Here is a 17,282-nt window from a genome sequence, read left to right on the forward strand (position 1 = left end):
CCCCTGTATGTTTCTTCCATGCAGTAATTAATAAGTTGAACCTTGCCATCAAACTTACTGAACCTTGGTAAACCATTGTTAAACTTTGCTAAATTCCATCAAATTTATTGAACTCTGTCAAGTTATTATTTTACCTCAAGAAAACATATTGCTGCCTCTCTCTTTTGAGTGAGGTGCATTCCACTCATCCATGACAACTGGGGACCGCTGACGGTCACTTCTCAGGTGTGAGAGCTGCAATCCCGTGTCTGCAGAGTGAAGGGCAGCTCTTCTGCAGGCACTGGATCTTTAAGGGATGGCCACCGACCTCTGTTGGCCCAAAGGAACGAATACTGACTGTGTAGCGGCTGCAGGCAACCGCGTTCTTCCTGCTAGCCTGAAGAAACACGCATCCATGAGAAATAAGAGAGTTCTGCAAGGAGGAGTCTCTTGCCCGTGAGCCTGGGCTGGGGGACGCTGCTCTTGGACAAGAAAATCCCCCTTGCTCATCCGTGACCTCCCAGACTGTTGGCGGTGACCCAAGGTAGATGATCCTCTCCTCCAGAACACTGACGGGGCCGCAGCACGCCTCACCTCTGGGAAATGAGTTTGTGAAAAATTGCCAGTCCTCCCCCGTCCCTTTCTGCTTGTAACAGTTACGCATGGGAAAACACAATTACCTCCTGATGTTACCTTGGTAGGTTTGTGGCTTGCAGTGTAGGTGGGACTGGACTTTCTTCCAGAATTATGATATTGCTTTAGCTAGTTAAGAGGTAATTTAAAGATGTTTTGGTTGCATTTTGAACTTAATCAGTCTACAAACTGGTTTTTAGAGAACAGCAGGTTCTGTAGCAATGGCAAATTCCCCTGCTGAGGTTGCGTAGCCTGTGTGATCCTTCCCTGCAGAAAAGGAGTTTCTTGTTTTCATAGAAAGGCTAACTTACCTCTTGCTTTGTCTTGTTTTTTACCATTATCAAGATAATAAGAAGGGGTGTGGGGGGAAAAAAGTAATTAATATTATCTGGTTCCGCTAAGCTTTAAAGTGTGTGAATTCCTCTCTTACCTAAATAACGCTCAATGTCATCTTCTTCCCCATTTTATACTTGCAAGGAGTTGAAGACATTAGCAGCGTACGTAACTGTGTTAGGATGCTGATCACAGGCGTCGTTCTAGGTGTTAATTGTTCAGGCTTGAACCTTCTCTCCTGCGTGAAGGAAACAAAGGAAACGCAACCTGCAGTTGTACAGTCACTATTTTTAGCTTGGCTGGAACATAACACCAAAGGGAGTGGTGCGATTTTTCTCATCTGCGTGTTGCTGTGCATCACGATCTGGCTTTGGAGCGGCCGCCTCCTGCGCCAGTCTGGGAGGAGGGTGGAAGTGAGCGGGGCTGGGTTACCTGTGTCTGTGCGTACTCCGCTCCACCTTCCTGCTGCGCCTGCGGGATTGATGGAAAATAATAATCACAGCCCAGTGAGATTATAAAATGGTATATGTGGGGTTGTGGTATGCCCAGGGCACGGTGTGGGGCCCCTGCAGCAGAGGATCGATGTGGTCCGTCACCCTGACCAAAACCACATCTGAGAACCCCAGCTCTCATGACCTGCCACGCTGGGTTTTGCTCATATCGTTTATTAGGGGCCGGATCTTGCAATAACTCCAGCACCCTGCCAGACCCTGGTAAAACTCGGTGTCTGGACAGAGCGAAGAGTGATCGCTGCCTTTAATATGTTCCGGGTATTTAAACTGATTCCTTTCCCCCATGCTTTGACTCCTTCTGCCATGAACAGGAGCAAAACAGGACCGCTCCCTGGGATGGGCAGATGAGTAGAGCTGCATCCCCCGTCAGCTGAGTCCCGGCGCAGGATCCAGACCCCTCTCCCTTCTCTGATGGATGAAAGGAAGATGCAAGTTCACAAGCTGCCGTACCATCCCAAACTCTCTACCTGTATAGACAGACATTGGAGAAGAAACGGTGGCTCACAGGCTGCTGGGATTCGTGCTAACCCATTCCCAGGCAGAGTCCTGGCTCCAAGAGAGATTTTGCTTTCTTCCATGTGTGGCAACTCAGTGACACAAAATTTTCCAGAGGGGGAAAAAAAAAAAGGATCCGCCTTTTTTAGCTCGGGCTGTGTGTGGACTTGCATTTGTAGCATTGTCTGCAACTGCAATCGGAGACAATTGAACCTGCCTAATTGTTGCTGCGTGTATACGCTGCACATGTGCCAGCAGGGATTATACATCCTCCCTTCTTGTTGCTGTTGCTGCCTGGGATCTGCCGTTTCTCTACCAGTTAAATATGTCATATTTTTATTGAATAGCAATGTCCCAACACTTAGAAGAGATAAATACAACGTGAGCATTAATGAATCACGGGCTCGGGTAGATTTGCTCAGCCCCAGGAGACTGTCTGGAGCTGGCCAAGGGATGAAACACCGTGGCCAAACTCTTGTTTTTCTTCACTTTTGCCTGGAAAGTGCACCCACGGGAATTCAGAAAACAAGACTCATCCTGCCTGCGCAAGAATCCAGGATCCTGAAGGGGCCGGGGGGAGGAAGGTGCCTGGGAGGGCAAGGGGGCTGGGTGGCATGGTGCTCCGCTCCCACTCCGAGGAGGGGGCTGGCAGCCACTGCTGTCCGGGGGGGTCGGGCGAGGGGCTGACGGGGAACTGGCTTCACAGGACAAGCCTTGGTCAGCTCAGTGTGTGCCAGGCTGAACGCCAGCCCGTAACAACACCCCCTCTGAGAAGAACAAACAAAAGGGAGAATACGGAGAGAAGTGCACGTGTACGACACCATGCAACGCTTTCCCTCTGCTCAGGGCAGGACCTTCAGGGCAGGCATCGTGAAGATGATCAGAGGGCTGGAGCACCTCTCCTATGAGGACAGGCTGAGAGAGACAGGGTTGTTCAGCCTGGAGAAGAGAAGGCTCCAGGGAGACCTTATAGCGGCCTTCCAGTACCTGAAGGGGGCCTACAGGAAAGCTGGGGAGGGGCTGTTTGCAAGGGCATGTAGCGATAGGACGAGGGGCAATGGTTTAAACTAGAGCAGGTCAGGTTTAGATTAGACATTAGGAAGAAGTGTTTTACACTGAGGGTGGTGAGGCACTGGCCCAGGTTGCCCAGAGAGGTGGTGGAGGCCCCATCCCTGGAGACATTCAAGGCCAGGCCTGATGAGGCTCTGAGCAACCTGATGTAGTTGAAGATGTCCCTGCTGACTGCAGGGGGGTTGGACTAGCTGGCCTTTGGAGGTCCCTTCCAACCCAACACATTCTATGATCAAAGATAAAGCCTGAGTTCCTCCTGGAGAGGAACCAAAGATGGGCAGCAGGAAGGACCAGGGAACTTGGAAAGATGACCTATGAGGGCAGAGTGAACGAACTGGCATTGCTTAATCCAGGGGAAGGAAGACTAGGGAGGCCAGATAAGCCTTTAAGTATATAAAAGTAAATTGTTCTCCCACTGGAGATAGGGGAAAATTACAATAATAGGGATTTTCGAAAAGACATTGAGAGACACTTTCCAACTGCAGGATAAATAAGCCCTCAAAAAGATACAGGTTGGAACACCTCATCAATAGATGTTTTTCAGACCAGGTTAGACAAACCTCTGTCAGGAATGCAGCTTTGGGCAGCAAAGATGCACAATGCGGATTTTTGGGGTCATCTTAATTTCAATTTATTTTTTTTTTAGTTGGTTTCATTGTGCTGAATGCAGAAATTTTAGGAGAAACCTGCTGTTGCACGGGGTGAGGGTATTCATGAGCGTCCCAAGTGTGGTGGGACTTCTGTGCAACTGGTCTGCCCAGCATGTGTGGTTTGCCTGCGATGCAAGGAAAGTCAGGTTAGGCAGCTGAGGAGGTGGCAACTTATTGTCATAAAGCTATCAAAGCTTTAATCAGAGAGTTAAGGAATTGAAGACGTGACAAAATATTTTTTTTCACGCAAAAGCCACTCAAACCCACCTTTATAGGCCTCTCGGTACAGGAGTCTTTGAGGAAGATTCCTTTTGACAGCCCCATAAAAGCAGAATCTTTTGTTCCTGAACTTCTAATATTAGCAGGCATGGAGTATAAATATTAATCACTTGATTGAGCAGCTGAGTGCTCCTCTGTAATGTTTCCAGCAATGCCCAGGTAAGCGTCCCTCCTCCCCACCGAGACAGCCGTAACTAGAAGTTGCATCAACACAGCCATGGGGGCAAAGCTGCCAGCCAGCAACCTACAGACACGCCGGCTTCCTTCCACTAAGGCCACCAAGGGCACTGGAAACTGCACCCCATGGAGAATCAGTAACGCTGGGACATGCAGCAGCAGCTGCTGATGCTGGGAGCGGTGCAAGAGTCTCTGAACCGGCCTGGGATGCGTCTGGGACAGGGCAAGAGTGCGCTAGGACAAAAACATTTTATTTTATGCTGTTCCTCTTTGGAGGCTGCCCATCTCTTTAGAGTGACGAATGGAGAGGGGTGAGTATGACTCCCAGCGCTCACCCTGTAACTGCTTGTTCTTCTGCAGCGTAGGAAAAAGTGACTTGGACGAAGGTGCTGACGCCAGCTTTGTTCCCCAGAAAGAAGCACTGCTGGAAGGTAGGAGTCATGAGCCTGAAAAAGCCAGCAGAGCTCAGCACATCCCTCTGGAATTTGGATGCTCTCCCTCGCTCCCCCTGTGGTCTCCTCTGCTGCTTGCCCAAGGGCATGGCAAGGCGAGTGGGTGAGGTTCGCCCCGCAGAGGCTCCCGGGCTCCAGCAACGATTGCTCTGGGTTATCTGCAGGTTTTGTAAGAGTTTCCAAAGGTAGGGGAAGGTTCCCCTCCACCATGGGTGGTCCATCTTCAGGTGCTGTCAGGGTCTGAAACCTCAGTATGGCAAGAATGGAGGGATGATCAGTGTCAGGAGGCGAGGAGGGGGCGCTTACAGCGGTTTGGGGATTTCTGTACCATCCGGGCAGGTAAATGTGTTAAGTTATGCTCCCTCCTGCAAGCAGCACAGCTCAAGGGCAATCCGAGACGGAGCTGAGGACCAGCAAGAAGAGGACTTCTGTGAGAGGCGAGTGGGCGGTGGGAGAGGCAGAAAGCGAGCCCAACGTGGGCCGCCCCAGGGGGGTGGGCAGGAGGCCTTTGCCAGCTCCTTGTACTGACAGCAGGTACCTACCTCCACGCAGCCTAAGTGCAAATGGACTGGGAAGATGCTCAGTGAAGGATCTCAGCCCAGGCTAAGGCCTTTCTGAGCAAACATCCACATAAACATACCACAATTAGTGGTAAATGTGGGCTGGCCAGCTGCCTGTCTCACTTATGTCCCTGCTCAAAAGAGCCACGGGAGCTCATCTGCCTTTGGGTTCAGTGTACATGTAAGGTTTAACCAGCTTTTAAATGCTGGGAAGTACTCTAAACCATTTTGTCTATGCAGGAAAGTGTCTGCCTGCTGTGAAACCCCATCCCTGGTGCTCCTTTTCTCAGTCAAGGGTCCTGAAGGGCAGGGGATGCCATATGGAAACCTGGCCGGGACCCCAGCCCTGTGCCCCAGCCTTGCCCAGGCAAGCAGGCTCTGCCTCCCTCGTTCTCCCGGGCAGGGCATCAACCCACTTGCGGGGGGCACCCTATCCAGCCCTCCTGCAGCCGGGGAGAGGCACCAGCAGCTGGCTGCATCGTACAGGAGAGCTGTGTATGTCCCCCTTGGTTCTCCCCCCAGTGCCTGGCTCAGACTGGTGCCATGGGAGCACCTGGGGAGAGCACGGTGTTGCAATGAGAACTTGCATTCTGCAACGGCGTCGCTGGTTCTTTCTTTTCTGGGGGTTTATTTCAAAAATATTTTCTGTGTCCTTGCAGATGTTTCATCTCCTCTGATGTCGGAGAGCCCTTGGGAAGACGTTAGTCTGGTGGAAGTGGAGAGGTCCATGTGGAGGAGAACATCACCTGCTGCTGAGGTGGGAGTAATGCACAGTGAGATGCTGGGTCTGGACACAAACTTGTAGGATATGACCCCAGACCAGAAGCTGACTCCTTTCAAGGCAGAAAAACATGGATACATCCCAGAAACAGTTTGCTTGCTCTTTGCGGTGGAAATGCAGTAGCCAGGTACAGTGTACCGTGTCCTGCAGCCGCCATTGCCCCCCAGTGGGGAATGGCACTGATTTAAGTGGGACCCTTGTTTTGGCTTGCGTGGCCAGGGTCTCTCCTGTTCCAGAGCTCGAGCTTTTATGATAACAATAATCTTGTTAACTTGCCTGGAGCGTCATTAGTACGTAACTTCGCAAAATGTATTTGCATACACTGATCCCTGCGCATGGTTGTATGTTTGGCAGAGAAACAGAAGAGGCTGGAAGTGGTTAAAGCCTGAGCCTTGTTTAAGACAGAAAGTAGCCATGAGCCCCACTTTCCCTGTAGTGGGTAGCCCTTGGGCCACAGCACGCGCGGGTGCTGGGGCTGGCCCGATGGAGCTACGGGCCGGAGGGCTCTCCGTAAGGTCCTGGGGGAAGCTGCCTGTGTCTTGCAAATGAAGTACTGATATAGATCTATCTGTGTTGCACATTCAAAATAAGTCTGTAGTAATGGACAGATAGGTGGCAGCTTTGCTGGAGCTCGTCACTGTGTTTATACCAGGGGTACGATGGCTTCCCAAAGACAGGCGGGCAGGGAAGGGCGTCCTGTGCTCCCACCCACGGGTTTTGCAGGGGGATGGGGAAACTTTCTCCCAGGCAAGACCCTGTCCCCAGGCGCAGTCCTCCATGGGAACAATGTCACCGGTCCCGCCTCAGCCTCCAGCGGCTCCCCGGGCTGAGGACCTCCGCTACCCGCGGCAGGGCGGCTGCGGGCGAGGAGGCGCCGGGGCTGCGCTGGGGGAAGGCTCGGGGTCCGCCGTCCTGGGCAGCCGCCCCCCTCCTCCGCAGCTCTGCCGCGGCGGGAGGAGGAGGAGGATGCTGCTGCTCTGAATGACCGATTCTTTCCAGGCGAGCAGCCGCCCTGAGTTTTTGACACCCCACCCCGGTACCGCTCACCGCCGAACACCCCCCAGCTCGCCCCTCACCCTCGGCGGGGCTGCGGGGCAGCTTCCCCCGTTCCCGCCGGAGGCGGCCGGGCTGGCGGCGGCGCCTCCCCCAGCGCGGCGGCCCCCGCCCCCGCTCCGCCGCCTCCGCGCCGCGCCGGGCGGGGGAGCGGCGGCAACAAAGGCGGGCGGCGGCGGTGGTCACCGACCCACGCAGCCACCGACCGGGCGGCGCTGAGTGAGCGGCGGCGGGGCCGCAGGTGCGCCGGGCGGGCGGGCAGGCAGGGCGGCGGGGCAGGGCCGGCGGAGACCCCGGTGGGTGCTGGCGGCGGAGCCCGCCCGGTGCCGGGTAACGCCACAGGAGGGGGTGCGCTGAGCCCCCGGCCCCTTCCCCTCCGCCCGTCCCTCCTCATCCTCGTTTCGCTGATCCGTGCTGGCGTGGGCCAGTCCCCACGGACCCGCCAGTTGTAGCGAGCCATATATGCTGTAAGTAATTTTAGAGTTCGTTTTTAGTAGCTGACGGCAGGGCGGGCTGCAGGGAGGGAAAATAACGTTTAACGTGTTTTTCTGTGTTGCCACGCGCTCGTGTTTTCTTTCGGGGCAAATCTCCCTTGCTGTATTTACGAGTCCCCTCCGAGTGCGAGCGGTGGAAGGGGACCCGGGGAGGTAAAGCAATGGAAGCGGCGGCTGCTCGATGCTGTTTCCATAACTGCGTGCTGCAACTGGATCTAATCATTGACAGTGTCAAAACAAAAATATCTGAGAGGGAAAAGGTGCCATCGCGGGGCAGCTGGATGTAGCAGGAGATTTTCTTGGCTGTGAGGGAGCGAGAAACCAGAGCTGCCTATTAATGTGTGAGGAATGAATATAACTTGCGATGTGCGACTCCTTCCCTAGTGGCATGCTCTCCGGACTGCGCTTCCCTAAAAGCTTGGTAGCTAACCCAAGGGGATTTTATAACTCTCCTTATGCAAAGGGTGGTGGAATAATTTTTCCTGAGCTGGGATAACCTTAAATACGTGGCAGTGCTGTGATGCACGGCTGCGCCGTCCTCCTGCTCTTGGAGGGGAGTCGGGGGAGGGAGACCCCAGCATCGTGGGGCAGGTTTACCTAAAGTGTGTTACTGAGAGGGAAAGGGGCAGCTTTCTGTCCTCAGCTTTTGCTGCAAAACCTGGTTGTTGGCCTTGCTTGTGTGTCTTGGAGAGCTGTCCTCATCGTCTGGGGTCCAGGACAAGGTAAGGGAACAAGCACACATCCCTCGCGCTTCACAGCTGTGCCCTTTTGCCTGAGTCACTGTGTCAGGGAAGGTTTAAGCGAAGCTTTGAGTAACTGAGGAGTTTGTACAGACGTGAGTGATGCTGAACGTTCCCCAGGAGGAAGAATACTCCCAGGAAAAAATCTTCCCCAGAAGGCCCCTGGGACAGCGGCCAAGAGCGTCTAATGAGGCAAACTTCTCCTGTTAGCTGCAGCTTTTGCTGCTGGAGGGAGAGGGCTTGGGGGGCTGGAGGCAGCAGGCGTGGGGACCTTCGAGGGCTGGCAGCCCATCTCCAGGTCTCCTCTGCTCCGGGCAGCTGATATCCTTGCCTCAGCATAAGCCGCTGCTTTGGAGGTGATGCAGGTGCTGAGTCTTGGCAAATCATCCGTTTTCTTCTGGTTTAGCTCATAAATCGGTGTGCTGTTGGTGCTGGAGGTGATGGTGCTGCAGAGATGAGCAGCTCGGCGGTGCAGAGGTGTGCGTGTTCGGGGAGCTGCTGGGGACAGGACAGGGCTGCAGCTTGGCTTCAGATAAATCTGGCTTGCTTTCCTTCATTTTACGGTCGCTGCCCTACCTAAGGCAAAATACTGTGGAAGGAGCTCTGTTTTGGGCTGTGTTCATATGCAGCAGCGGTGACTTGGTGTAGGCTTTGTGGGTATATTGTGGAGTCCTCTGCCTACAGCAGACGCGGTGGCAGGCCTGGAAATGGAGATGGACACCCTGTGCAGGTGTTTCCATCCCTGAGCTGCCATGTTGTCAGCGGGACTGCAGCGCTCAGCTGGGCGCCTCTGCGTCTCTTGCCAACAGCAAATGTGAGGTTAAGTTTCAGAAAACAGGAGGGAGACGTGATCGTATCTACGTGATTCCTGTGCAAGCAAATATTTGTTGATGAGGCTTTGGTAAGCAGGCTGCTTGCTCTGGTGGCCGCTGTTTGTTTGCAAATGCTCTGTAGCTTGGTTAAAACCAAGCTGCAGGTGGGTTTGCATTGGTGCATTGCATTTGCAGAGGTGCGTTGTTGTTCACTGAGACCTGTTTATTCTAGGGATAAAATAGGCAAGTACTTAAATCTTGACTTGAAGCAATTGCTGGCAGAGTCCTCTGTCACAGGAGCTGGAAATGAATGGGAGGAATCAGGTGCCGGTATGAGATGGCCAGGGGCGGTCTAAAGAATGGCAAAGCAGAGGCAGCCAGTAATGTTTCCAATCTTTAACTCTGTCCTTGAGACCGTGGTGCAGGAGGAACTGGGCTGCAGAAGCAGATTACTGTATATTCAGAGGCTTATTTCCCCGCCTGCCCCTGCCAGCGGATAGATGTCCCGCTGAAGGGCAGCCCTTTGCTGAAGGTAGCGCATGCATGATGCCGCCCATGAAGGCGTCTTAACCACAGACACCAGGGAAGCACACATCTCTCCCTGCTCCTGCGCTGCTCCGGGCTGGAGGAAGCGGAGGATGATAATGGGTGGCTGGCCAAAATCCATGTCAGGTTGTCCTGCCCTTTCCTCTCAGGCTGGCTGGCGCGGAGGAGATGCTCAAACTGAAGTTCTTCCATCTCCTGTGCTTCTCCTGACCCGCTGGGTGGGTTGCGTTGGTAGCTTTTGAAAGGGCAGAAATGATGTGGCAGAGTCATTGTCCTCTTCCCTTTCCACAGGAGAGGCTCCGAGGCACACGCAGCCCTTGGTGAAAATGTCATTTTCCTGCTCTCAGCCTGACATTCATAAAGATCACCGTAAAAGATCTGACAGAATCCTTTTGATGATCTTTTAGGAAATTCATAGACCTTTTCTATAGCCCTTGGATTTTGCTAGTGTGATGTAAATCACAATTCTGCTCAGGATTAGCAATCAAAGAGCATTATGAATCAATCTGATACTTTGTCTTAACCATAGCCCTTCTTAGATTGCTGACCTACATATTCCAGCTTTCGCTATAACGGCCTCGCTGAGGACGGGCTTTATTTCTGAGTGCAAGGTGGCCCAACTGCTGGGATCTTTGCGTTTGGAAAACATTTTCATGGAAATTACATAGAGACTGCCTGAAATTCCTGGTGACTTCAGATGTGCTTGAAATCTGTGCTGCTTGACTGGTGACTTGTCTATGGAGGGTGAAATATAAGTGGTTCCTTTGAATGTTCTTTTAATTACAATTGTGCTGATTAAAAAAAAAAAAAAAAACAAACAAAAAACACTAGAAGATGAAATGCGATGCTTTCAGTGTAAAGTGCTCTTAGATGTCTAGCCAGCAGGAATTGTTGTTATCAGATGCTCTAATCACCTGTGTGATTAAAAACCTTGGGAAAACTTATATATTTGAGCCACTTGCTTATAGGTAAAAATCAAGGTTTGCTGCCTTTCTGTAACATGCACTGCAGTTCAGCCTTTAGTGAGATGTGAACCCAAAGCTTCCTCCATAGAATCCCTCCCTGAGGTTCACTGATGACACCAGTGCGAATGCGTGTCTTCTTGTTCCACTGGCAGGTGAGTTTTCCTTCTGATTCCTGCAGTAATGAGGTGAATGGTGGTAAAAAGGAGAGTCCAGAATTGGGTCTGAGAAGCAGTGACTTAATTGTTTTAAGGCAGCGCTTAAGCCCATTTCTACTTCTTGTTATGGTTTCATCTTTGCAAGATAGATCCCTTAGTTTGAAGGATGCTGGCAAGCAATGAGAAGTCCATGTGGGAGTATGCGTGTGCTTCCCAACGTGCACCAGTAGACTGCGGGTGTGCTTCTTGGTGTGTTCACTGGTGCCAGGGTCGGTAAAGGTCCTTTCAAGTGGAGATTGTGTATGGCAGCATGTTCGTCTGCAGATCTTGGGTATGAGATTTGGTCCTATGAGCCACTAAGAGCTCATCTGTGAAACTAATAGCAGGGCTGCGTGTTGGAGCTCCTCTGTGCAATGTAGGAGGTCTGTCCTCTAGTTTTTTGTCTCAGTGGGTCCCAAGTGGTGCCTTTGCTTAGCTCGGGTTTGCTGGTGCCCCAGCAGCGTTTGGGAGCTGCCTGCTGGGTTTCTGCCTTGGGTGCTTGGCTTGGGCTCTCTCTGAATTTACACCTCTGCCAGCAAGTCATCAGATGATCTTAAATATTTGCTCATGGTCTTCTGTTGCTCACCAGCTGTCATGACCTCTGCTCTCGAACAAAAGTTGCCCAGAAAGCTGCAACACAGCGTCTTGCTTTTTCTTCTTCTAATAGCTCAAAAAAAGGGCTGCTTGTGAGATCTTTCTTTAAAATAGAAACATTGCACAGAATATCCCCCTCGCCTTTTACCAACAGGATGCTGAAGGGCAGGGAGGCTGCCGCTTTTTCACATTTACTCCTGTGCCCCAGATGCCTTTGCCTGGTTAGGGTTCGTCCATACAGACAGAAGAAGAGAGCCTTTGGCCAGACTGCTCCTCCGGGAGCTGGCAGCTACTGAAAATGAACTGAGCGGAGCTGCCTGCTGGTACCTACCTCTGCGCTGCTGGAGGAAGCAAGAGAACCTAAACACATCCAGCACAGGATGCCAATCTGTCCGTCCGTTGCATACTGATGTTGGTCCAGCAGCTCCCATAGCACTGGCAGGTGTGTTTGCCGTGGAGCCTGGCCTCACGCCTGGGATTCCAGGAGGTGAGAGAAGCTGGAAACAAGCTAACGCTCCCCTCATAAATATTGCATCCCATCCCGCTTACAGTGGATGAAGCAGTTTGCATTTTCAACTGTAAAATTTTGCAGAAAAACACAAGTTGTTGACAGCAGTGATTAATATTATTTTAATATGCATTACGGCTTGCCCTTTGTATCTTTGTAATACAGCGTTCGCTGATTAGAAAATCAAAGGGGCCCAAATCAGCCCGACTGCGTTTACTGGATTTTCCACAAATACCCTGCGTGCGCCAGCGGAGTCCCAGTCTGAGGGGAGAGTGTGTTGACACTCGATGGGATGACAATAGAGATTGTCACGGCAATCTTGCAGCAGCGATAGCTACTTTCTAAAATGGATCTCCTGGGGACTAAGAGAGGTCCACGGTCATGGTTTCCCCCTGCAGATGACTGATCTCAAGGTGCTGCTTTTTATCTTGAAATAACATTCAACTGTCAATACCAGAGTAACGAGTTGATTTTTTTTTTTTTTTCTAAATTTGTTTGTAAGACAGAACCCTCAGGAAACGCTGCTAGTGGAGGGGTAGTGTAGAGCTCCCTGTGCCTTCCGAACAGAGCGGCTCAGGCAAAGAGCATCTCAAAAGCAGTTAGTTTGTATTTTAAATAAAGAAATAAATAAAAAATCTCCTCTGATTGCTCAGAGAAGATACCTTCATGCTATGAGCTGCATTGCCTAGCAAGACTGAAAATTTGAGCGTGATCCTTTGTTAGCTAAATTGGGATGTTTCTTTCCTTGGTTGGGTTTTGTTATTCTTCTCCTTCCCCCAAGGTATAGTTCTGTGTAACTTCAAGACTTTACTTTGGTCCAGGGGTGGATTATCCCTGTGTTTTTTCTTGATTGTCCCTATGACCCGACTGTAGTTCTGCCATCCTTTGTGCTTGCAAGGGGTCTTAAGGAAATCAGAAATTTGGATGTACAAGATTGTAATTGTTGGGATCGAACTCCATATATTTTTGTTTTGTTAACATTTTTATATAAATTTATATTAATACTCCACGCAGCTCTTCTTTCCCCAGCAAAGATTCAGTGTAAAGAATTGCTGGGGAGTTGGGCACTTTTTAAGTCAGGTCCATTAGCAGAAAGGGAGTCGAGATGGAAATTTTGGGTTCTGGCTCCTCAGTGCTGATTTTTCATGGGTGAGTCTGGCTGTGTATGTTTTATGAGAGTCTGGAAGGTGCTGGATGGATTTTGCTCTCATCCAGATAATTGCGTCTGTGAATTTGAAGTTCACTTCCTATTAACAGCTGTTCTTGCGATCTTGAAATTCACTTTTCACAAATGCTTATGTCAATGAAAGAGTGGAGCGTTCCTGGGAAGACCATAAAAGAGCAACCAGTTGTGCCTTAACAACTTCCTTCCAGAGCTTGATGGCGTGTGTTTTATGGAGTCTGTAACTCTGCTTAGGAAGCTGCTTTTTGCCCCTCTGAATGAAACACATCCTGGAGGGGAACCTCCTCTCCAGTAAGCGACATGCTGTAAGTGACCTCTAAGAAATGCTGCAGGGGCAGGTTTTAGTGGAACAGAGGTTGAAGGAATCAGGAACAGAGCTGAAGGAAATAGTCCCAAGGAGGTGTTTTAGTGTTGGAGGCAGGGGAAATCCTGAAGATGAAAATGGGAGCGATAGAAATAAATGTTGCTTGTGCCTGTCACATGAAAGGGTATATTGAGAGATGTGAGAGTGCCCAGTTGGAGAAGAGGGAAGAGCAAATGCTGGAAGGGCACTTCGACTCAACAAGGACTTGCGTGATGGGTTAGTCAGGCTTTCTGCTCACGATACAAAGTGGGAACTGAGAGATTATTGCCTGTTTTGAGCTCTTAAAATTTAATTTAGCGTGTGTTTAAAGAACAGCCGTCCTGAATCTGGCAAAATATTCACCTTTGGATCTGAGGAGTCTGAAAAGGTGGTGGAGACTTGGTGTTGAGCAGTGGCCCCATGTGTTGTGCACGTTTTCTGTCAGGGATCTGGAAAGCACAGAGAGATGGGAGAATTGCACGGAAGGAATTTGTTTAGATTTAATTTATTTAGATTTATCTGCTGGTTTTCAGAGCAGTCACTACTTCCTGTCTTCTGTTTTATTCTTTTATAACGTAGCGTGGGTGCAGACTGGGAATATTTCAGGTCTTGTGGCTGTGGCTCAGCAATTTCAAACATGGTTAGAAGTGCATTTTTAAAATTCAAGGAGAACTCCTCCAAGTCTGCACCTGGGGCAAAAATCGAGTTAATTTTCAAGTGTGGCATAGCTCCCTTCTGCCTTTCCGCTCTCAATTTTGGAAACTTCTTATCACTTTGTGAAACACTTTGCAAAACACCCGCTCTTTCAGATGGACAACACCCATGCATTTCAATGAACTCCATGTTCTAAGATTGAGAGGGTTTCCTAGTTGTTATGGGAGTGCAATTGGGTAAATATTTCATTAGATACTCATGTATTGTTTAATTAGATGGACAGATGATCATACACTTGCAATCTAAGGAGAAAAATTCAGAAGGGTTAATTAAGGATTAGTTGTAAAATTTGATGTCAGAAATAGTGTTAATTTTCAGCGTGGTCGCTCTTTAATTAAACTTAGTTTAGTTCATGCTGGAAGTGAATGGAAATGAAGGAAATTTAAGCTTACTGTAGCTACAGATGTGAAGGTGTACCAAGGTCATTAATGCATATTAACTCATACTTTTAAAATTCACGCCTGCCTTTAAGTTGGCTTGATTTTTGCCATCTGTCTCTTTGCAGGCAACATTCTGTAAGCCTGACTATTTTTGAGGTATTGCAGAAATACCTTTTCTCCCCCCACTATTCCTTCGCAACCTCCGAGCTGAGATTTTTTTTTTTTTATGCTGGTGAGGACAGCAAGTCAAACCCCGCAGATCCACCCGCGTGGATCTTCCTTGGTTCTCTAACTCCCTAATCTGGAAGAAAACAAACCTGGGGTGAGATTAAACACCATGCAGCGCTCTCAGTAAGCTGAGGGAGCCACCGAGAGCGTGTTGCCGGCCCTCTGCATCCCCTGAGCGTACAGCCCCAACACGTGCCCTTCTTGGCCAGCTGGTGCCCAGGGGCCATGGGACAGTGACGCTGGAAGAGCCTGGCCCACTGTTTCTGCCCTAAGCTCTCTTGCCAGGCTTTCAGTGACTGCAGGCTGTGCTGGCAGTGAGGTTTCCGTGGCTAGCTTTTTTCCATCGCTGGCTGGTTTTCTAAAGTGAAAACACTCAGGCTGGGTGAGAAGGTAATCGCATCCTGCTTCTCCCCATCTGAGGTTGCCCCACAGCCTATTGAGTGTTTTAATGCTGTGTGTCACAGTCTTGCAATTATTTTAACGTGTTTCTTAGATCAGCAGCCTAAAGAAGAGCACCTTGCAGGCATGCCCACAATACCCAATCTGCACACCTTTTTCCCTTGGCCAAATGCCTGGCTAACCATACGCTCCAAGAAACCTTCTCCCCTGGCAAACGTTGCTCCTTCTAACCTCTCTCAGCTCCTGCCAGATAATAACAGGCCTTGTTCCTAAGCAGCCATCTCCTGGAAAGCTTTGGGTCTCTCTGGTCTTTGAACATCTTTGAGCCCTGCACATCATTTGCTTTCTTTCTCTTGGGTTTCATGAAAACAAATTCTGGAATTGAAACTAAAGAAAAAAACAACCCCTCCAAATGTCCAGATCCATTCTGCCTCTCTTCTCTGTAGTTACACTTCTTAACTTGTCCCCAGACTGAATTAGCTGTTGGTATTTTCAGTAGTTCTAATGAAGTTTTTATAGCCGGTTACCAGGAGACTATTAGCTGTGTGTTTGTGTCAAAAAGTAGGTGGACTGGTTCACTGCGGATGAGCTGCAAAACTACCCTCTTAAAAAAAGCCTGAGGAGAAGCTGCTTTTGGTGTTGCTCACCGAAAAAGAACAGTTATTCCGTTCTGGTTTGGGGAGGAGGACCAAGGAAGTTGAGTTTCTCTCAAGCAAGATGGGTTTGAAATGGAAATGTTGTTTGTGCTTGCAGTACCTCGCCTGGGGAAAGTGTCGGGAAACTTCTCTGAAGCTCGTAGGTGTGGAAAAAGGATTCTGCTGGGATATGGCCTGGGTGAGGCTGCTGCTGGGTGGAAGGGATTGGCTTGGTCATAATTTGCACAGGTGGTCTTTCTGCCTGGCCATGATGTAGCTGCTGCGTGAGCCACGACTGTTTCGTGAGTTGGCTGTATTTCTCTTACTGCTGTATTGCACCGTGTCCTGGTCAAGTGTGGGAAGCTGAAAGTCTCACTTGAACTTGCTTTTCAACAGACAAGTTTTTAGCTCGCTTCATGGGAGGGCGATGCAATAGCAGGGGATTTCTTTGCTAGCATATCCTGATAATGTCACGACTTGGGCGTGCGTTTCCCCAGCATATAGCCACAATAGCAATCCGTAACAGGCTTTTCAGTTCCTGCCCTTGAGGGCTGTAACCCTGTTCCTGGGTACCAGAGGTTGAGGTCTCATGGTGTCAGCCGTGCAAGGCGGTGATCACATCATCCCCAAATCCCTTCCAAAGGCACCACCCGAGTGCCTTCACTGCTCTCAGCTTTCTTGACTGCTGAGCCCCTCTTCTGCAGAAGGATAGTGTTTAAGTTACTTGTACAGCCCAAATTTGACTTCTGTGTGTGCTACAGCTTCTGCTTGCATGGTTTCACAGCTTCTTCTCAGTGTGATGCTGCCTTGCTCATTTTGCATAACGAATGCATATTTGTGGTTGGTTTTGGCTTGTTTATTTTTTTCTTTTGGCTGCTTGAGACTGTGCTTTACTCGTTGTGCACTTAAACCCTGCCCCAAAGATAAAAATTCAAGTTCTCCAGCATGCTTCTCTGTGGTGCTCCTCGTAAATGTTTGAGCATCTGCAGTTTGCAATGCATTTGTTGGAAAGCATCGCTGTATAAATGGGGACCCGAGGCATGCACAAGGTGCCCAGCCAAGGCTGGGTGCTCTTCTGGGAGTTTGCCAGGACTTCACCCCTCTTGATAATTTCTGACACCCGTGAAATGCAATTCTGGTGCTGAAAACTCAGCCCATGTGCAGGCTTGATCATGGGTCTGACCTTGTGCAAGGGTCTGGCAATAAGGGATGTGAAAAGTCTATTTTAAGGTGTTTGGTTTCATAGCAGCTCCAACAGAAGCAAGGCAGGAATCGCTTCTGTCTGGCAGCTTTGATTTGCCTCTCTCATGGCACTTTGTGTGTTACTTACAACGCTTTTTTTTTTTTAACTTAGTAGAAAAAAAAACCCAACAGGCAGAACCTTGCTTCAGCGCTGTCACTCAGAGAGTGCTTCTGCTGCGTGAAGGAAGTATGCTGTGACAAAATAAGGTGCAGGATTACAATGTCGTCTTTCTGGTGTTTTGTGATGTGTGGGGAGAGAAGGCTGTTCCGCCAGGGGCTGGGCTCCTCAGTCTACTGCGCAGACTTCAGCCACTTGAGTGATCAGCGGAT

At 50.0% G+C, this 17,282-nt stretch overlaps 1 protein-coding gene across 4 annotated transcripts in view; it reads left to right on the forward strand.

Moving 5' to 3' along the window:
• The first annotated feature begins 5,831 nt into the window (after window positions 1-5,831).
• ST6GAL1 (ST6 beta-galactoside alpha-2,6-sialyltransferase 1) overlaps window positions 5,832-17,282 on the forward strand; it is a 46,604-nt gene continuing 35,153 nt past the window's right edge. For 3 of the 4 annotated variants that reach the window (XM_054205560.1, XM_054205558.1, XM_054205561.1), the window contains exon 1: window positions 7,225-7,442. Coding sequence is in view for 1 of the 4 variants with exons in the window: in XM_054205561.1 (XP_054061536.1) it covers window positions 7,438-7,442 (5 nt within the window). In the remaining 3 variants the exon portion in view is untranslated. Of the gene's footprint in view, window positions 5,899-7,224; window positions 7,443-17,282 lie in introns of those variants that run through there. The other variant, XM_054205559.1, reaches the window with a different exon arrangement.

The sequence above is a fragment of the Rissa tridactyla genome, chromosome 6 (genome assembly GCF_028500815.1).
Source record: "Rissa tridactyla isolate bRisTri1 chromosome 6, bRisTri1.patW.cur.20221130, whole genome shotgun sequence".
NCBI lineage: Eukaryota > Metazoa > Chordata > Aves > Charadriiformes > Laridae > Rissa > Rissa tridactyla.